The 18,530-nt window shown below is 61.9% G+C and overlaps 1 protein-coding gene across 1 annotated transcript in view; it reads right to left on the minus strand.

Moving 5' to 3' along the window:
- LOC127051175 (complement factor B-like) overlaps positions 1 to 18,530 on the minus strand; it is a 30,152-nt gene that overhangs the window by 1,855 nt on the left and 9,767 nt on the right. Inside the window, 10 exon segments of the mRNA XM_050953145.1 lie at positions 299 to 386; positions 13,312 to 13,439; positions 13,540 to 13,625; positions 13,783 to 13,927; positions 14,235 to 14,358; positions 14,422 to 14,526; positions 14,948 to 15,120; positions 16,393 to 16,473; positions 16,754 to 16,873; positions 17,934 to 18,060. Coding sequence (XP_050809102.1) covers positions 299 to 386; positions 13,312 to 13,439; positions 13,540 to 13,625; positions 13,783 to 13,927; positions 14,235 to 14,358; positions 14,422 to 14,526; positions 14,948 to 15,120; positions 16,393 to 16,473; positions 16,754 to 16,873; positions 17,934 to 18,060 — 1,177 coding nt within the window.

An 18,530-nucleotide genomic window follows, 5' to 3' on the forward strand; every position in this document is an offset into this window, starting at 1 on the left:
GAAGAGGTTGAATCCAGAGCAGAGGGAAGGAGCGAAGCGTGGAGGAGAGAAGGAAGAGGGATGAAGTGATGAATGTAAAAACAAAAGCAAATGAAGGGGAGGCGGCGAGGAAAGGAAGGAGTGAAGGAAGCAGTGGGCGGACGGAGGGATGAGGAGTGAATGAACACAAGGCTGCAGTGTGAACGCAGGGCTGGCGGCAGATGACTGGAGGGAAGGATGAATGGAGGGGGAGTGGAGGGGCCAGGCTGCAGGGGGTTTAGGGTGGACCAGGGGGGAAGGGAAGCTGGGGGGGACTCACCCCAGCAGGCGTCTTGACCCTTCTCTCCGATGGCTCAAAACATGTTGGAGGTGAAATTTTTCAGCTTCTCCTGGCAGTGTGGGCGGCTCTGCAACCAGACAGGGGAGCTGGGGAGTGAGGGGTTAACAGACCCCACCCCCACCACGGTGTGTGTCTCCCTCCTTGCTGTCCTCGGCTGCTCTGTGTGTGTGTGTGTGTGTGTGTGTGTGTGTGTGTGTGTGTGTCCTGCTGCCCCCTGCTGGTGGGGATGGGCCCTGCTTTGTGTGTGTCTGTGTCTGTGTCCCCTGCTGGCGGGGAAGGGTCCTGCTCTCTGTGTGTGTGTGTGTGTGTGTGTGTGTGTGTGTGTGTGTGTGTGTGTGTGTGTGTGTGTCCTGCTGCCCCCTGGTGGCGGGGACGGGCCCTGCTCTGTGTGTGTCCTTCTGACGTTATTGATATAATCTGGGACCATATAGGACCTTAGTCCTGTAGTGGCACCAAATCTTATGTAAAGGGGGTCATATAAGGCGTCTAAGACCAGGTTATGGGTTGCTGGTTATGATTATGCTGTCTGTATGTGAGTATCATTTTGTAGTTGAACTTATGAGTATTGGCTCTATACTGTCTGTATTTCGAATTTGCGCTGTGTTTCCAGGAAACATCCCAGACAAGTGGGTGTTAGCTCTGCCCAGCCTGTTTGATGGCCCATTAAGGACCATCAGCTACACATGACCCATGGAGAGGAGGCAGATACGCCTTGTAACTCAGCAGGGTGTGCAGGGACTTACCCATGTGACTCCAGACTCCATTTTGTTCTTACTGTGGAAAATTACAGCAAAGAGGTTCTTACACCTGGAAGTGCCTATTTAAGGCTGTTGCCTCATCTCCAACTGGTCTTCAATCCTGCTTCCTACCTCTGGAGGGACTTTGCTACAAACTGAAGCTCTACACAAAGAACTGAATGACCCATCCCAGCGGGGATGTTCTCCAGAGACTGGATTTGAACCTGCAGTTTACTCCATCACTGCTACAAGCCTGAACTAAGAACTTTGCCATCACTGTATGGAATTGATTCCATTTAACCAATTCTAGCTCTTATCTCTACCTTTCGCCTTTTATGAATAAACCTTTAGATTTTAGATTCTAAAGGATTGGCAACAGCGTGATTTGTGGGTAAGAGCTGATTTGTATATTGACCTGGGTCTGTGACTTGGTTCTTTGGGATTGATAGAACCTTTTTCTTTTACTGGGTGTTGGTTTTCTTAAGCATTCATCCCCAGGACGGGTGAGACTGGTGGTGATACTGGGAGACTGGAGTGTCTAAGGAAATTGCTTGTGTGACTTGTGGTTAGCCAGTGGGGTGAAACTGAAGTCCTTTTTCTCTGGCTGGTTTGGTGCCTTAGAGGTGGAAAAACCCCAGCCTCGGGCTGTGAGTGCCCTGTTTGAGCAATTGGTCCTGAATCGGCACCTCAGTTGGGTCCTTCCAGCACCGCATCGTCACAGTGGCGTAGTCGTGCTTGGATCCGCAAAACCAGGTCAATTAAGCTTTGGGTCAGAACCCCACGCTATCCAAATTTGAAATTTGGGATTGAGAGTTTGGCTGGTTAAAGATCAGTGACCATGAGCCAGAAACTGCAAGCCCTGATGGACAGCCTGCGGTGTGAACATGAGCCGAAACTGGCAGAAATTCGAATGGAAGAGAAGCAGCCTTGGCCCAGCTGGAGGAAGAGGTGGCTGAGAGAAAGAAAGAAGCTGCTGAGAAAGAAGAAAAAGCTCGTAAAGAGCTTCTGGCTGCTGAACAGGAGACTCACAAGATGCAACAAAAAACTGCCAGACTCCAACTCCAAGTCAAAAAAGCAAGGGAAGAACAGCAGAAACTGTATCCTCTTGAAAATCCAGTTTCTAACTGTGTTGCCATGTGGTATTACTCTGGGCTGTTTTCTGTGTGTAACCAGTTTTGCTATGGCCAGGGAGAGGGGGAGTCTAACCTGGTGGGTAATAGCAGTGTGTCTGGGAATGGAGTTTCTGAATGTCTGTCTAACGTCTCAGAAGTGAATCTGGGGCTAGATCAAGAGCAGAAAGATCTCATTGGTCAGGAAAATGTTTCTCAGGAGCAGATTAAAGTAGATGGTCAGGTTGAAGCCGTAACTGAGGAAGGAGAGGGGAGATTTGTGATGGGGGATGGATTGGTGGCTAGTGCAGCTTGTAAAAGGGAACCTGAAATGGGTAACTGTGATTTGCTGGAAGTAGCTCAGTGTAGTGAAAAAGCAGCAGCTTATCTGTGGGGAGTGGCCATGTGCCTGGTAGGGAAAGTCTGGATGAGCCTAGGCAGCCTTGTGAGCCGATGGCTTTGTCTAGTCAGCAGTGTGGGAAGACTAGGATAGTGGACGATGAGTGTCCCTATCCCTTACCTGTGTCCTGTGTGGAGAAATGTGACAGTGAAGGGAATGTGCCTGTGTCTGTCAGGGGTATTGACTTGCCTATGGAGGAAGCTACCTCGGTCTCCAAGCAGTTGTCTGTGAACAGCCCTGTGTGCTGGGACCAGGGAAAGAGATCCCGAGCTGTGTGTCTGGGGAAGGAGAATGTGTCCCCAGCTTTTCTGTGTCTGTGGAGCAGACAGAAGGTGCCTTTCAGCCTGTGAGGGTTGAGAATAGTGTAGTTGTCTCAGAGTTGGTTCTGGATTCAACTAAAGCCCAGGAAGGGAATGGTCCTAAGTTTGTGTCTGCTGGGGAGAATGGCCCTGTAACTAGGTTGCATCCAGTTAGTGTCGTAGCAAAATCCCAGAGACCAGACAATTCTGGTGCTTGTAGTTTGCCTGTTGCTGATGTGTGGTTGGAAAAGGATGTAGCAACTCTGTCTAATCAGGGTGATACCCTAGCCAGGGCACAAGGAGAGCAAAAAGGTGATTTAATTGTGTTGCCTACTGACAGTTTGACAACTTGTAGCAAGAAGGAAAAGATTCCTGAACTTGTTCGTGGCCAAGGGAAGGAAAATACTTCCGACCTGTTATCTAGAAAGTCTATAAATTTGCCTGAAAGGGGATCGTGTAGGAATCTGCCTGATGGGCCAGAGGTGATTCTGAAGGGAAGTGAGACCCAGAAAGAGTCTGTGGTGGCTCAGAGAAGTGTCATTTAGAGCAAGCCCTAGGTGAACAGGGTAAGGGCAGAATTTCTGAGAGGGGTGACTTGCTGCTTAGAAAAGCTCCTGAGGAAAGGAATCCTCATGGTAACCTGCGCAAGCAGTTTACTGCCAACTGAAGGGTGTGAAAGTGAGTTAATCAAGGAAGTTTCCGTTCCCAACAGCCAGAAATGTTCTGTGGTGAATGGATCCACTGACTTTCCTTTTGAAAGATCCAGTAGGGGTAGCTTTGAGAAGGTCTCAGATGGAAAAGAAGCTGTTAAGAAAGTTGAGCAGCCCTATAACCGCGTGACTGCATGTGGCCAGCTTGTTGGGAAGACAATGGTGTTGGGACAGGACTGTCTCCATGCTGATTCTGTGAGGGAGCAGGCTGTGCTTCAGGGTCTGAGGACAGATTGGGTTACTGGTATTTCAGAGCAGAATAGTTTTATGGCTGAACACTTGAGGATGCAGGGCAGAGCAACCAAACGCTCACCCTCAGACTCTTTGGATTCGTGTGGTATCTCGGTAAGACAGAGTCCAGCCTTGGAACTGGTAGCAGCTAAGAAGTTAAAAGCTGGTGTTTGTGTTAATGCAAATTACCTGGCTGGCAGGGAGAAGAAAGACTTGCTACTAGCTGTTAGCACAGAGAACTCACCCCACCAGCCAGTAACTTCTGTTAGGCAAAAGCAGATCCAATCCACTGTTGTTCAAACCAAGTTTTATCTTGAGTTTGTAAAGAGATTCAATCATGTTACTGAACATGACTTTGATAAACCATTTCTGTTATACACTGGTACGGCCTCTAGCCCAGCACTAGCTGTAGTGAGACAGACCCAAGGATGGGGCTCTTGGGATGCAGTCAGTGATGTCTGTGTCATCCCTTCCTGCACCAATTTTGCGTTGGGGGTGTGACGTTATTGATATAAACTGGGGCCATATAGAACATGGTTTGCAACCAAGGTCCTGTAAAGGCACCAAATGTTATGTAAAGAGGGTCATATAAGGTGTCTAAGACCAAGTTATGAGTTACTGGTTATGATGATGCTGTCTGTATGTCTGTATCATTTTGTAGTTGAAGTTATGAGTATTGGCTCTATACTGTCTGTATTTCAAATTGGTGCTGCAGTTCTGGGAAACACCCAGACAAGTTGGTGTTAGCTCTGCTTAGCCTGCTTGATGGCCCTTTAAGGACCATCAGCTACACAATTGACCAACTGAGAGGAGGCAGATACGTCTTGTGACTCACAGGGTGTGCAGGAACTGGCCCATGTGACTGCAGACTCCATTTTGCTGTAATTTTCCACAGTAAGAACAAAGAAGTGTTCTTACACCTGGAAGTGCCTATATAAGGCTGATGCCTCATCTCCATCTTGTCTTCAATCCTGCTTCCTACCTCTGGAGGGACTTTGCTACAAACTGAAGCTCTGCACAAAGGACTGAATGACCCATCCCAGCAGGGGATGTTCTCCAGAGACTTGATTTGAACCTGCAGTTTACTCCATCACTGCTACAAGCCTGAACTAAGAACTTTGCCATCACTGTATGGAATTGATTCCATTTAACCAATTCTAGCTCTTATCTCTATCTTTTTCCCTTTATGAATACACCTTTAAATTTTAGATTCTAAAGGATTGGCAACAGCGTGATTTGTGGGTAAGATCTGATTTGTATATTGACCTGGGTCTGGGGCTTGGTCCTTTGGGATCGAGAGAACCTTTTTCCTTTACTGGGTGTTGGTTTTCATAACCATTCATCTCCAGAACGAGTGGCACTGGTGGTGATACTGGGAGACTGGAGTGTCTAAGGAAATTGCTTGTGTGACTTGTGGTTAGCCAGTGGGGTGAAACCGAAGTCCTTTTTGTCTGGCTGGTTTGGTGCCTTAGAGGTGGATAAAACCCCAGCCTTGGGCTGTGACTGTCCTGTTTGAGCAACTGGTCTTGAATTGGCACCTCAGTTGGGTCCCACCAGAACCGCATTGTCACAGTCCTGCTGCCGGGGATGGGCCCTGCCCTGTGTGTGTGTCCTGCTGCCCCCTGCTGCCGGGGACGGGCCCTGCCCTGTGTGTGTGTGTGTGTCCCGCTGTCCCCTGCTGGTGGGGACTGGCCCTGCCCTGTGTGTGTCCTGCCCTCCCCTGCTGCCGGGGACGGGCCCTGCCCTGTGTGTGTGTGTGTGTGTGTGTGTGTGTGTGTGTGTGTGTGTGTCCCGCTGCCCCCTGCTGCTGGGGACGGGCCTTGCCCTCTGTGTGTGTGTGTCCTGCTGCCGGGGACGGGCCCTGCCTTCTGTGTGTGTGTGTGTCCTGCTGCTGGGGACGGGCCCTGCCCTCTGTGTGTGTGTGTGTCCTGCTGCCTGGGACGGGCCCTGCCCTCTGTGTGTGTGTGTGTGTGTCCCGCTGCCCCCTGCTGCTGGGGACGGGCCCTGCCCTGTGTGTGTGTGTGTCCTGCTGCCCCCTGCTGCCGGGGACAGGCCCTGCCCTGTGTGTGTGTGTGTGTGTGTGTCCCGCTGCCCCCTGCTGCCGGGGACGGGCCCCGCCCTGTGTGTGTGCGTGTGTCCTGCTGCCCCCTGCTGGCGGGGATGGGCCCTGCCCTGTGTGTGTGTGTCCCGCTGCCCCCTGCTGGCGGGGACGGGCCCTGCCCTGTGTGTGTGTGTGTGTGTCCTGCTGCCCCCTGCTGGCGGGGATGGGCCCTGCTCTGTGTGTGTGTGTGTCCCGCTGCCCCCTGCTGGCGGGGATGGGCCCTGCCCTGTGTGTGTGTGTGTGTGTGTCCCGCTGCCCCCTGCTGGCGGGGATGGGCCCTGCCCTGTGTGTGTGTGTGTGTCCCGCTGCCCCCTGCTGGCGGGGACGGGCCCTGCCCTGTGTGTGTGTGTGTGTGTCCTGCTGCCCCCTGCTGCCGGGGATGGGCCCTGCCCTGTGTGTGTGTGTGTGTGTCCCGCTGCCCCCTGCTGGCGGGGATGGGCCCTGCCCTGTGTGTGTGTGTGTGTCCCGCTGCCCCCTGCTGGTGGGGATGGGCCCTGCCCTGTGTGTGTCCTGCCCTCCCCTGCTGCCGGGGACGGGCCCTGCCCTGTGTGTGTGTGTGTGTGTGTGTGTGTGTGTGTCCCGCTGCCCCCTGCTGCTGGGGACGGGCCTTGCCCTCTGTGTGTGTGTGTCCTGCTGCCGGGGACGGGCCCTGCCTTCTGTGTGTGTGTGTGTCCTGCTGCCTGGGACGGGCCCTGCCCTCTGTGTGTGTGTGTGTCCCGCTGCCCCCTGCTGGTGGGGACGGGCCCTGCCCTGTGTGCATGTGTCCTGCTGCCCCCTGCTGCTGGGGACGGGCCCTGCCCTGTGTGTGTGTGTGTGTCCTGCTGCCCCCTGCTGCCGGGGACGGGCCCTGCCCTGTGTGTGTGTGTCTCGCTGCCCCCTGCTGCCGGGGACGGGTCCTTCCCTGTGTGTGTCTGCGTGTGTCCTGCTGCCCCCTGCTGGCGGGGATGGGCCCTGCCCTGTGTGTGTGTGTGTCCCGCTGCCCCCTGCTGCCGGTGACAGGCCCTGCCGTGTGTGTGTGTACCGCTGCCCCCTGCTGGCGGGGACGGGCCCTGCCCTGTGTGTGTGCGTGTGTCCTGCTGCCCCCTGCTGGCGGGGATGGGCCCTGCCCTGTGTGTGTGTGTGTCCTGCTGCCCCCTGCTGCCGGGGACGGGCCCTGCCCTGTGTGTGTGTGCGCCTCGCTGCCCCCTGCTGGTGGGGACGGGCCCTACCCTGTGTGTATGTGTGTGTGTGTGTGTCCCGCTGACCCCTGCTGCTGGTGACAAGCCCTGCCGTCTGTGTGTGAGTGTGTGTGTCCTGCTGCCCCCTGCTGGCGGGGACGGGCCCTGCCCTGTGTGTGTGTGTGTGTGTGTGTCCTGCTGCCCCCTGCTTCCGGGGACGGGCCCTGCCCTGTGTGTGTGTGTGTCCCGCTGCCCCCTGCTGGTGAGGATGGGCCCTGCCCTGTGTGTGTGTGTGTCCCGCTGCCCCCTGCTGGTGGGGACGGGCCCTGCCCTGTGTGTGTGTGTGTGTGTGTGTGTCCCGCTGACCCCTGCTGCTGGTGACAAGCCCTGCCGTCTGTGTGTGAGTGTGTGTGTCCTGCTGCCCCCTGCTGGCGGGGACGGGCCCTGCCCTGTGTGTGTCCCGCTGTCCCCTGCTGGTGGGGACGGGCCCTGCTCTGTGTGCATGTGTCCTGCTGCCCCCTGCTGCCGGGGACGGGCCCTGCCCTGTGTGTGTGTGTGTGTCCTGCTGCCCCCTGCTGCCGGTGACAGGCCCTGCCGTGTGTGTGTGTGTGTGTGTGTGTGTGTCCCGCTGCCCCCTGCTGGTAGGGACGGGCCCTGCCCTGTGTTTGTGTGTGTCCCGCTGCCCCCTGCTGGCAGGGACGGGCCCTGCCCTGTGTGTGTGTGTGTGTGTGTGTCCTGCTGCCCCCTGCTTCCGGGGACGGGCCCTGCCCTGTGTGTGTGTGTGTCCCGCTGCCCCCTGCTGGTGACGATGGGCCCTGCCCTGTGTGTGTGTGTGTCCTGCTGCCCCCTGCTGGTGGTGACGGGCCCTGCCCTGTGTGTGTGTGTCCCGCTGCCCCCTGCTGGTGGGGACGGGCCCTGCCCTGTGTGTGTGTGTGTGTGTGTGTGTCCCGCTGACCCCTGCTGCTGGTGACAAGCCCTGCCGTCTGTGTGTGTGTGTGTGTGTGTCCCGCTGCCCCCTGCTGGCGGGGACGGGCCCTGCCCTGTGTGTGTGTGTGTCCTGCTGCCCCCTGCTGCCGGGGACGGGCCCTGCCCTGTGTGTGTGTACACCTCGCTGCCCCCTGCTGGTGGGGACGGGCCCTGCCCTGTGTGTATGTGTGTGTGTCCCGCTGCCCCCTGCGGGTGGAGACGGGCCCTGCCCTCTGTGTGTGTGTGTGTCCTGCTGCCGGGGACGGGCCCTGCCCTCTGTGTGTGTGTGTGTGTCCTGCTGCCGGGGATGGGCCCTGCCCTCTGTGTGTGTGTGTGTGTGTGTGTGTGTGTCCCGCTGTCCCCTGCTGGTGGGGACGGGCCCTGCTCTGTGTGCATGTGTCCCGCTGCCCCCTGCTGCCGGTGACAGGCCCTGCCGTGTGTGTGTGTGTCCCGCTGACCCCTCCTGCCGGTGACAGGCCCTGCCGTGTGTGTGTGTGTGTGTGTGTCCTGCTGCCCCCTGCTGCCGGGGACGGGCCCTGCCCTCTGTGTGTGTGTGTGTGTCCCGCTGCCCCCTGCTGGTGGGGATGAGCCCTGCCCTGTGTGTGTCCTGCCCTCTCCTGCTGCCGGGGACGGGCCCTGCCCTGTGTGTGTGTGTGTGTGTGTGTCCCGCTGCCCCCTGCTGCTGGGGACGGGCCTTGCCCTCTGTGTGTGTGTGTCCTGCTTCCGGGGACGGGCCCTGCCCTCTGTGTGTGTGTGTCCTGCTGCCTGGGACGGGCCCTGCCCTCTGTGTGTGTGTGTGTCCCGCTGCCCCCTGCTGGTGGGGACGGGCCCTGCCCTGTGTGCATGTGTCCTGCTGCCCCCTGCTGCTGGGGACGGGCCCTGCCCTGTGTGTGTGTGTGTGTGTCCCGCTGACCCCTGCTGCCGGTGACAGGCCCTGCCGTGTGTGTGTGTGTCCTGCTGCCCGCTGCTGGTGGGGACGGGCCCTGCCCTGTGTGTGTGTGTGTGTGTGTGTGTGTGTCTCGCTGCCCCCTGCTGCCGGGGACGGGTCCTGCCCTGTGTGTGTGTGCGTGTGTCCTGCTGTCCCCTGCTGGCGGGGATGGGCCCTGCCCTGTGTGTGTGTGTGTCCCGCTGCCCCCTGCTGCCGGTGACAGGCCCTGCCATGTGTGTGTGAGTCCCGCTGCCCCCTGCTGCCGGGGACGGGCCCTGCCCTGTGTGTGTGTGCGCCTCGCTGCCCCCTGCTGGTGGGGACGGGCCCTACCCTGTGTGTATGTGTGTGTGTCCCGCTGCCCCCTGCTGGTGGGGACGGGCCCTGCTCTGTGTGCATGTGTCCTGCTGCCCCCTGCTGCCGGGGACGGGCCCTGCCCTGTGTGTGTGTGTGTGTGTGTGTGTGTCCCGCTGCCCCCTGCTGCCGGTGACAGGCCCTGCCATGTGTGTGTGAGTCCCGCTGCCCCCTGCTGCCGGGGACGGGCCCTGCCCTGTGTGTGTGTGCGCCTCGCTGCCCCCTGCTGGTGGGGACGGGCCCTACCCTGTGTGTATGTGTGTGTGTCCCGCTGCCCCCTGCTGGTGGGGACGGGCCCTGCTCTGTGTGCATGTGTCCCGCTGCCCCCTGCTGCCGGTGACAGGCCCTGCCGTGTGTGTGTGTGTCCCGCTGCCCCCTGCTGGCAGGGACGGGCCCTGCCCTGTGTGTGTGTGTCCTGCTGCCCCCTGCTGCCGGTGACAGGCCCTGCCGTGTGTGTGTGTGTGTGTGTGTGTGTGTGTGTGTCCCGCTGCCCCCTGATGGCAGGGACGGGCCCTGCCCTGTGTGTGTGTGTGTGTCCTGCTGCCCCCTGCTTCCGGGGACGGGCCCTGCCCTGTGTGTGTGTGTGTCCCGCTGCCCCCTGCTGGTGGGGACGGGCCCTGCCCTGTGTGTATGTGTGTGTGTCCTGCTGCCGGGGATGGGCCCTGCCCTCTGTGTGTGTGTGTGTGTGTGTGTGTGTGTGTGTGTGTCCCGCTGCCCCCTGCTGGTGAGGATGGGCCCTGCCCTGTGTGTGTGTGTGTGTGTCCTGCTGCCCCCTGCTGGTGGTGACGGGCCCTGCCCTGTGTGTGTGTGTGTGTGTGTCCCGCTGCCCCCTGCTGGTGAGGATGGGCCCTGCCCTGTGTGTGTGTGTGTCCCGCTGCCCCCTGCTGGTGGGGACGGGCCCTGCCCTGTGTGTGTGTGTGTGTGTGTCCCGCTGACCCCTGCTGCTGGTGACAAGCCCTGCCATCTGTGTGTGTGTGTGTGTGTGTCCCGCTGCCCCCTGCTGGCGGGGACGGGCCCTGCCCTGTGTGCGTGTGTGTGTCCTGCTGCCCCCTGCTGCCGGGGACGGGCCCTGCCCTGTGTGTGTGTACGCCTCGCTGCCCCCTGCTGGTGGGGACGGGCCCTGCCCTGTGTGTATGTGTGTGTGTCCTGCTGCCCCCTGCGGGTGGGGACGGGCCCTGCCCTCTGTGTGTGTGTGTGTGTGTGTGTGTGTGTGTCCTGCTGCCGGGGACGGGCCCTGCCCTCTGTGTGTGTGTGTGTGTGTGTGTGTCCCGCTGTCCCCTGCTGGTGGGGACGGGCCCTGCTGTGTGTGTGTGTGTCCCGCTGTCCCCTGCTGGTGGGGACGGGCCCTGCTCTGTGTGCATGTGTCCTGCTGCCCCCTGCTGCCAGGGACGGGCCCTGCCCTGTGTGTGTGTGTGTGTCCTGCTGCCCCCTGCTGCCGGGGACGGGCCCTGCCCTGTGTGTGTGTGTGTGTGTGTCCCGCTGCCCCCTGCTGCCGGTGACAGGCCCTGCCGTGTGTGTGTGTGTCCCGCTGACCCCTCCTGCCGGTGACAGGCCCTGCCCTGTGTGTGTGTGTGTCCCGCTGCCCCCTGCTGGCAGGGACGGGCCCTGCCCTGTGTGTGTGTGTGTGTGTGTGTGTCCCGCTGCCCCCTGCTGGCAGGGACGGGCCCTGCCCTGTGTGTGTGTGTGTCCTGCTGCCCCCTGGTGCCGGGGACGGGCCCTGCCCTGTGTGTGTGTGTGTGTGTGTGTGTGTCCCGCTGCCCCCTGCTGCCGGGGACGGGCCCTGCCCTGTGTGTGTGTGTGTCCCACTGCCCCCTGCTGGTGGGGACGGGCCCTGCCCTGTGTGTATGTGTGTGTGTCCTGCTGCCAGGGACGGGCCCTGCCCTCTGTGTGTGTGTGTGTGTGTGTGTGTGTGTGTGTCCCGCTGCCCCCTGCTGGTGGGGATGGGCCCTGCCCTGTGTGTGTGTGTGTCCCGCTGCCCCCTGCTGGTGGGGACGGGCCCTGCCCTGTGTGTGTGTGTGTCCTGCTGCTCCCTGCTGGTGGTGACGGGCCCTGCCCTGTGTGTGTGTGTCCCGCTGCCCCCTGCTGGTGGGGACGGGCCCTGCCCTGTGTGTGTGTGTGTGTGTGTGTGTGTGTGTGTGTGTGTGTGTGTCCCGCTGACCCCTGCTGCCGGTGACAGGCCCTGCCGTGTGTGTGTGTGTCCTGCTGCCCCCTGCTGGTGGGGACGGGCCCTGCCCTGTGTGTGTGTGTGTGTGTGTCCCGCTGCCCCCTGCTGGCAGGGACGGGCCCTGCCCTGTGTGTGTGTGTGTGTGTGTGTGTGTCCCGCTGCCCCCTGCTGGCAGGGACGGGCCCTGCCCTGTGTGTGTGTGTGTTTGTGTGTGTGTGTGTGTGTGTGTGTCCTGCTGCCCTCTGCTGCTAGGGACGGGCCCTGCCCTGTGTGTGTGTGTGTGTGTCCCGCTGCCCCCTGCTGCCGGGGACGGGCCCTGCCCTGTGTGTGTGTGTGTGTCCCGCTGCCCCCTGCTGGTGGGGACGGGCCCTGCCCTGTGTGTATGTGTGTGTGTCCTGCTGCCGGGGACGGGCCCTGCCCTCTGTGTGTGTGTGTGTGTGTGTCCTGCTGCCCCCTGCTGGTGGGGATGGGCCCTGCCCTGTGTGTGTGTGTGTCCTGCTGCCCCCTGCTGCCGGTGACGGGCCCTTCCCTGTGTGTGTGTGTCCCGCTGCCCCCTGCTGCCGGTGACAGGCCCTGCCGTGTGTGTGTGTGTGTGTGTCCTGCTGCCCCCTGCTGGCGGGGATGGGCCCTGCCCTGTGTGTGTGTGTGTCCTGCTGCCCCCTGCTGGTGGGGACGGGCCCTGCCCTGTGTGTGTGTGTGTGTGTGTCCCGCTGCCCCCTGCTGGCAGGGACGGGCCCTGCCCTGTGTGTGTGTGTGTCCCGCTTCCCCCTGCTGGCAGGGACGGGCCCTGCCCTGTGTGTGTGTGTGTGTGTGTCCTGCTGCCCCCTGCTGCCGGGGACGGGCCCTGCCCTGTGTGTGTCCCGCTGTCCCCTGCTGGTGGGGACGGGCCCTGCTCTGTGTGCATGTGTCCTGCTGCCCCCTGCTGCCGGTGACAGGCCCTGCCGTGTGTGTGTGTGTGTGTGTGTGTGTGTGTCCTGCTGCCCCCTGCTGGTGGGGACGGGCCCTGCCCTGTGTGTGTGTGTGTGTGTCCTGCTGCCCCCTGCTGCCGGTGACAGGCCCTGCCGTGTGTGTGTGTGTGTGTGTGTGTGTGTCCTGCTGCCCCCTGCTGCCGGGGACTGGCCCTGCCCTGTGTGTGTGTGTGTCCCGCTGCTCCCTGCTAGTGGGGACGGGCCCTGCCCTGTGTGTATGTGTGTGTGTCCTGCTGCCGGTGACGGGCCCTGCCATGTGTGTGTGTGTGTTGTGTGTGTGTCCTGCTGCCCCCTGCTGGTGGTGACGGGCCCTGCCCTGTGTGTGTGTGTCCGTGTCCTGCTGCCGGGGACGGGCTCTGCCGTGTGTGTCCGTGTCCCGCTGCCCGCTGCTGGCGAGGACGGGCCCTGTCCTGCGTGTGTGTGTGTGTGTCCCGCTGCCCCCTGCTGGTGGGGACGGGCCCTGCCCTGTGTGTGTGTGTGTGTGTCCCGCTGCCGGGGACTGGCCCTGCCCTGTGTGTGTGTGTGTCCCGCTGCCCCCTGCTGGTGGGGACGGGCCCTGCCCTGTGTGTATGTGTGTGTGTCATGCTGCCGGGGACGGGCCCTGCCCTCTGTGTGTGTGTGTGTGTCCTGCTGCCCCCTGCTGGTGGTGACGGGCCCTGCCCTGTGTGTGTGTGTCCCGCTGCCCCCTGCTGGCGGGGACGGGCCCTGTCCTGTATGTGTGTGTCCGTGTCCTGCTGCCCCCTGCTGGCGGGGACGGGCCCTGCCCTGTGTGTGTGTGTCCTGCTGCCCCCTGCTGGCGGGGACGGGCCCTGCTCTGCTTGTGCTCCCTGCTATCTGTGCTGTGTGCTGCCCCCCGGGGTACCGCCCGTACCTGTATCACCATCTCGGCCTGCAACCGCAGCGCACTGGCCGCCCGCCTCCCGGTCTTCCCCCAGCCAGTGATGATGCCCCGGATTTCTCTCTCCTCCTCATTCCCGCTGTGCCCCGTCAGGATCCGGCCTGGAGGGAGCCACAGGTCAGGTGGCACAGTGCAGCCCCGCTCCTTCCAGCTGACCCCAGGCTTCCTTCCCCACTGCCCCGCGCAGCCTCCCCTCCTGACCTTGGTACGCGCACGTCTCCTCCCAGCCGGCCAGGGGCAGGTCCAGGATGCGGCTCATCTCCGCGCTGCAGGGGAGACAGACGAGCCTGGGACGGCACCTCAGGGAGTCATACCCCGCTCCCCTCCCAGAGCTGGGGAGAGAACCCAGGAGTCCTGGCTCCCAGCCCCCCTGCTCTAGCCCACCAGCCCCCACTCCCCTCCCAGAGCCGGGGAGAGAACCCAGGAGTCTGGTGGGCATCTCACCGGATTTTGGGGGTGAAGGCCAGAGGGTGGGTGAGATTGAGCAGTGCGATGTCGAAGTCAAAATTCAAAAGCCCTTTGTAGCCCTCGTGGAGGATGATTTGCCCCACGCGGAGGCCTGAGGGCTCCTGTCGGATGGTGGTCAGTCCTGGGGTCACAGACATATCAGCCCCCCTGGAACAGTGCCCCCTGCCCAGCTCCCCACCGGCTCCCCATGCCACGGTGCCCCCTGCCCAACCCCCTACCTGCTCCCATGCCACGGTGCCCCTTGCACAGCCCCCCACCTGCTCCCCATAACACAGCACCCCCTGTCCAGCCCACTGCCCGCAGCACAGTGGCCCCTGCCCAGGCCACGGTGCCCCTTGCCCAGCCCCCCACCTGCTCCCCATGCCACAGCGCTCCCTACCCACTGCCTGCAGCATGGCACCCCCTTGCGCCCCCCACTGCAGGCTCACCTAAAACCACCATGACTTGGTGCGGGGCCATGGCTCGCCCAGCCTCTGCGTCCCAGACGTTGTGAGCTGCGGTCAGGACCCAGGAGGGGGCTACGATGGAGCCCCCTGCGCTATAGGAATGATGCTGGGGCAGGGGGAAAGCAGTCTCAGTGGGGGTGGGGTGGAGGGTATCGGGGGGACTTCTTACCTTGTCTTTCAACTTCAGATACACTTGCCAGGGCCACGGCTTCCCCTCCGCCTGCTCCCCATGGAAAACCCGCCCGATGGACGGGCTGCGCCCCACAGCCGAGACCTTCGTCTGGAGACACAGAGGCAGGGGCTGAGGGGGGGCTGGAGGGATCCCCCTCCCCTCCCAGAGCTGGGGAGAGAACCCAGGAGTCCTGGCTCCCAGCCCCCCGTGCTCTATGCCCTGGCTCCCATTCCCTTCTAGAGCTGGAGAGAGAACCCTGGAATCCTGGCTCCCAGCCCCCCTGCTTTAACCCACCAGCCCCCTCTCTCCTCCCAGAGCTGGGGAGAGAACCCAGGAGTCCTGGCTCCCAGCCCCCCCTGCTCTAACCCACCAGCCCCCACTCCCCTCCCAGAGCTGGGGAGAGAACCCAGGAGTCCTGGCTCCCAGCCCCCCTGCTTTAACCCACCAGCCCCCACTCCCCTCCCAGAGCTGGGGAGAGAACCCAGGAGTCCTGGCATCCAGCCTCCCCCTCCCCCTGCTCTACCCCACTCCCCTGCCAGAGCCCCCCCCACTCACCCAAGCCCCGCAGCAGCTGGGGGAGGGCCCCCCGGTCACGGTAGCTCTGCAGGTAGAAGGATCTTTGGGTTCCTGGCTTCTTGGTGGCGATTCGCTCCATCTGCTCCTTGTGGGCACCGCCGACCCCCAGAGCGAAGATATCTGGGGTGGGTGGGGTGGACGGAGTCACTAGGGAGTGTCCTTTAGGGGCAAGGCCCCATGCCCTAGCCCCCTGAGCCAGCCAGGCCCCGCCCGGGGGCCGAATGGGAGCCGGCGCCCCCTAGAGGGGACAGGTCCCTGCCCCATTCCCTGCCCCCCTGAGCCAGCCAGTCTCTGCCATGGGGCCGGATGGGAGCCGGCACCCCCTAGAGGGGACAGGCCCTTGCCCCATTCCCCCCCCCCCTGAGCCAGCCAGGCCCTGCCCTGGGGCCGGATGGGAGCCGGCGCCCCCTAGAGGGGACAGGCCCCTGCCCCATTCCCTGCCCCCCTGAGCCAGCCAGGCCCTGCCCTGGGGCCGGATGGGAGCCGGCGCCCCCGAGAGGGGACAGGCCCCTGCCCCATTCCCTGCCCCCCTGAGCCATCCAGGCCCCGCCCTGGGGCCGGATGGGAGCCGGCGCCCCCTAGAGGGGACAGGCCCCTGCCCCATTCCCTGCCCCCCTGAGCCAGCCAGTCCCTGCCCTGGGGCCGGATGGGAGCCGGCGCCCCCTAGAGGGGACAGGCCCCTGCCCCATTCCCTGCCCCCCTGAGCCAGCCAGGCCCTGCCCTGGGGTCGGATGGGAGCCGGCGCCCCCTAGAGGGGACAGGCCCCTGCCCCATTCCCTGCCCCCCTGAGCCAGCCAGTCCCTGCCATGGGGCCGGATGGGAGCCGGCGCCCCCTAGAGGGGACAGGCCCCTGCCCCATTCCCTGCCCCCCTGAGCCAGCCAGGCCCTGCCCTGGGGCTGGATGGGAGCCGGCGCCCCCTAGAGGGGACAGGCCCCTGCCCCATTCCCTGCCCCCCTGAGCCAGCCAGGCCCTGCCCTGGGGCTGGATGGGAGCCGGCGCCCCCTAGAGGGGACAGGCCCCTGCCCCATTCCCTGCCCCCCTGAGCCATCCAGGCCCCGCCCTGGGGCCGGATGGGAGCCGGCGCCCCCTAGAGGGGACAGGTCCCTGCCCCATTCCCTGCCCCCCTGAGCCAGCCAGTCTCTGCCATGGGGCCGGATGGGAGCCGGCACCCCCTAGAGGGGACAGGCCCCTGCCCCATTCCCCGCCCCCCTGAGCCAGCCAGTCCCCGCCCTGGGGCCGGGTGGGAGCCGGCGCCCCCTAGAGGGGACAGGCCCCTGCCCCATTCCCCGCCCCCCTGAGCCAGCCAGTCCCTGCCATGGGGCCGAATGGGAGCTGGCGCTCCCTAGTGGGGACAGGCCTCTGCCCCATTCCCTGGTACTATGTCCACTTACCCAGGTTCTGGTCCGGGTCAGGGACGGCTGCCTGGATTTGTGCTGAGACCCCGGCTGGGTCCAGCCCCACACTGTGTCTCTCTGGTGGGGCAGGAAGAAGGAACCTGAGCGAAGATGCCCCACAATGGGATGGGGGGGGCTGGGCTGGGGTCCTATCCCTGTGCACTGCCTTTGGGGTGCTGGGGGTACCAGGGAGAGTGGGGGGGCTGGTGGGGGGCTGAGGAGGCACGTGGGTCCCTGGGGGTCCTAGGGCGGGAAGGTTTGGGGGATCCCCAGAGGCAGGAAGGTGTATGGGGTGTGTTAAGCCCAAATGTCTGCCCGGGGGTGGGGTATTTGCCCCATGGTGGGGGGTCTGTCTCACCACTTGTGATCAGAACCACGATGTGTTTCCTGGTGCTGGTTCTGGGCGGCTCCGTCTGGATCAGGGACAGAACCTGCCTCAACGCTGCCCCCATATTGGTGCCTCGCTGGGTGAAGCTGTCTAGGGGTGGGATACGACACCCCCATCACCACAACACCACAATACACGACAACCTCGTCACCACAACACACACAACCCAGTCACCCCAGCAATCCAGTAATAACCCTCCAGCAACATAACATACAACAACCCTGTCACCACAAAACACAACCCAGCAACAGAATGAAACAACTCTCCTCCACAACACTATACAACAGCGCAGTGACAACGCCATCACCACCCAGCAACACAACAACAACCCTGTCACCAGGACAAACCTGTTACTCTAACAACACAACACACAATGACAACCCCATCACCACAGCACAACACAACAACCCTCTCATACAGCACTACATAACAACACCACTACCCCATCATCCCAACACAACAACTGCACCATGCCAACAATACCAGGACAAACCTGTCACCCCAACACAACATTCCCGTCAACACAATACTGCACCACAGTTACAACTCTGTCACCACACAACAGCCCTGGCACCACAACACCACATCACAACACACAGTGATAAACCTTTAAACAGAACACAACACACAACATACCATTGTCACAATACAACATCCCTGTTGCCACAGGAAAATGACACAACCCAACATGCAATAACACAATGACAACATTGTCAACCTAAAACAACACACAAGGATGATCCTGCCACCCCAACAGCACAAAGACAATCCTGTCACCACAATACGATGACAAACACAACTTGCCACACCATCACAACACTAACAACACAACAGAACACAACACACATCAGCCCCCATGACTACAACACAATAACCCCATTACTAGAGCGTAACTAACCAACACACAACAACCTCATCACCAAGACATGAAAAGATGCAACAACACAATGGCAACAACACAATGACAACTCCACCACCAAAATGACACAACACAACACACAACAACAACCCCATCACCACAACACACAACACAGCTACACCCCAGGAACTGCATCACACAGCAACACAAGTTAACACACAACACTCAGCGTATCCCAATGCAGTGAAACACAACATAGAACACAAGCCAGTGTCAGGACCCACAACTCACTTGTTTTCTGGAACTGCTCCCAGGCCTCCTCCAAATCTGTGCCACCCTTGGTCAGAGCCGACACCAGCTGGGCTGAGCGGCCGAATGCCACCATCGCGAACCAGATTTTGTCACAGACCTGGGTGGCCTGCGAGTGCCCCAGTGTTAGTGTGGGGGCTGGGGTGGGGCAGAGCTGGGCTGGCAGGGGCTGCGGGTCGGGAGTGAGGGGCACCGGCAGAGCTAGGGGGGCAGGGCTGGGCTGGCAGAGGCTGCGGGTTGGGAGTGAGGGGCACCGGCAGAGCTGGGGGGGCAGGGCTGGGCTGGCAGGGGCTGCGGGTCGGGAGTGAAGGGCACTGGCAGAGCTGGGTGGGGCGGGGCAGGGATGGGCTGGCAGGGGCTGCGGGTCGGGAGTGAGGGGCACCGGCAGAGCTGGGGGGGCAGGGCTGGGCTGGCAGGGGCTGTGGGTGGGGAGTGAGGGGCACCGGCAGGACTGGACTGGCAGAGGCTGTGGGTCAGGAGTGCGGGGCACCGGCAGAGCTGGGGGGGCAGGGCTGGGCTGGGCTGGCAGGGGCTGCGGGTCGGGAGTGAGGGGCACCGGCAGAGCTGGGGGGGCAGGGC

Source organism: Gopherus flavomarginatus, chromosome 5, assembly GCF_025201925.1.
Source record: "Gopherus flavomarginatus isolate rGopFla2 chromosome 5, rGopFla2.mat.asm, whole genome shotgun sequence".
NCBI classification, from domain to species: domain Eukaryota; kingdom Metazoa; phylum Chordata; order Testudines; family Testudinidae; genus Gopherus; species Gopherus flavomarginatus.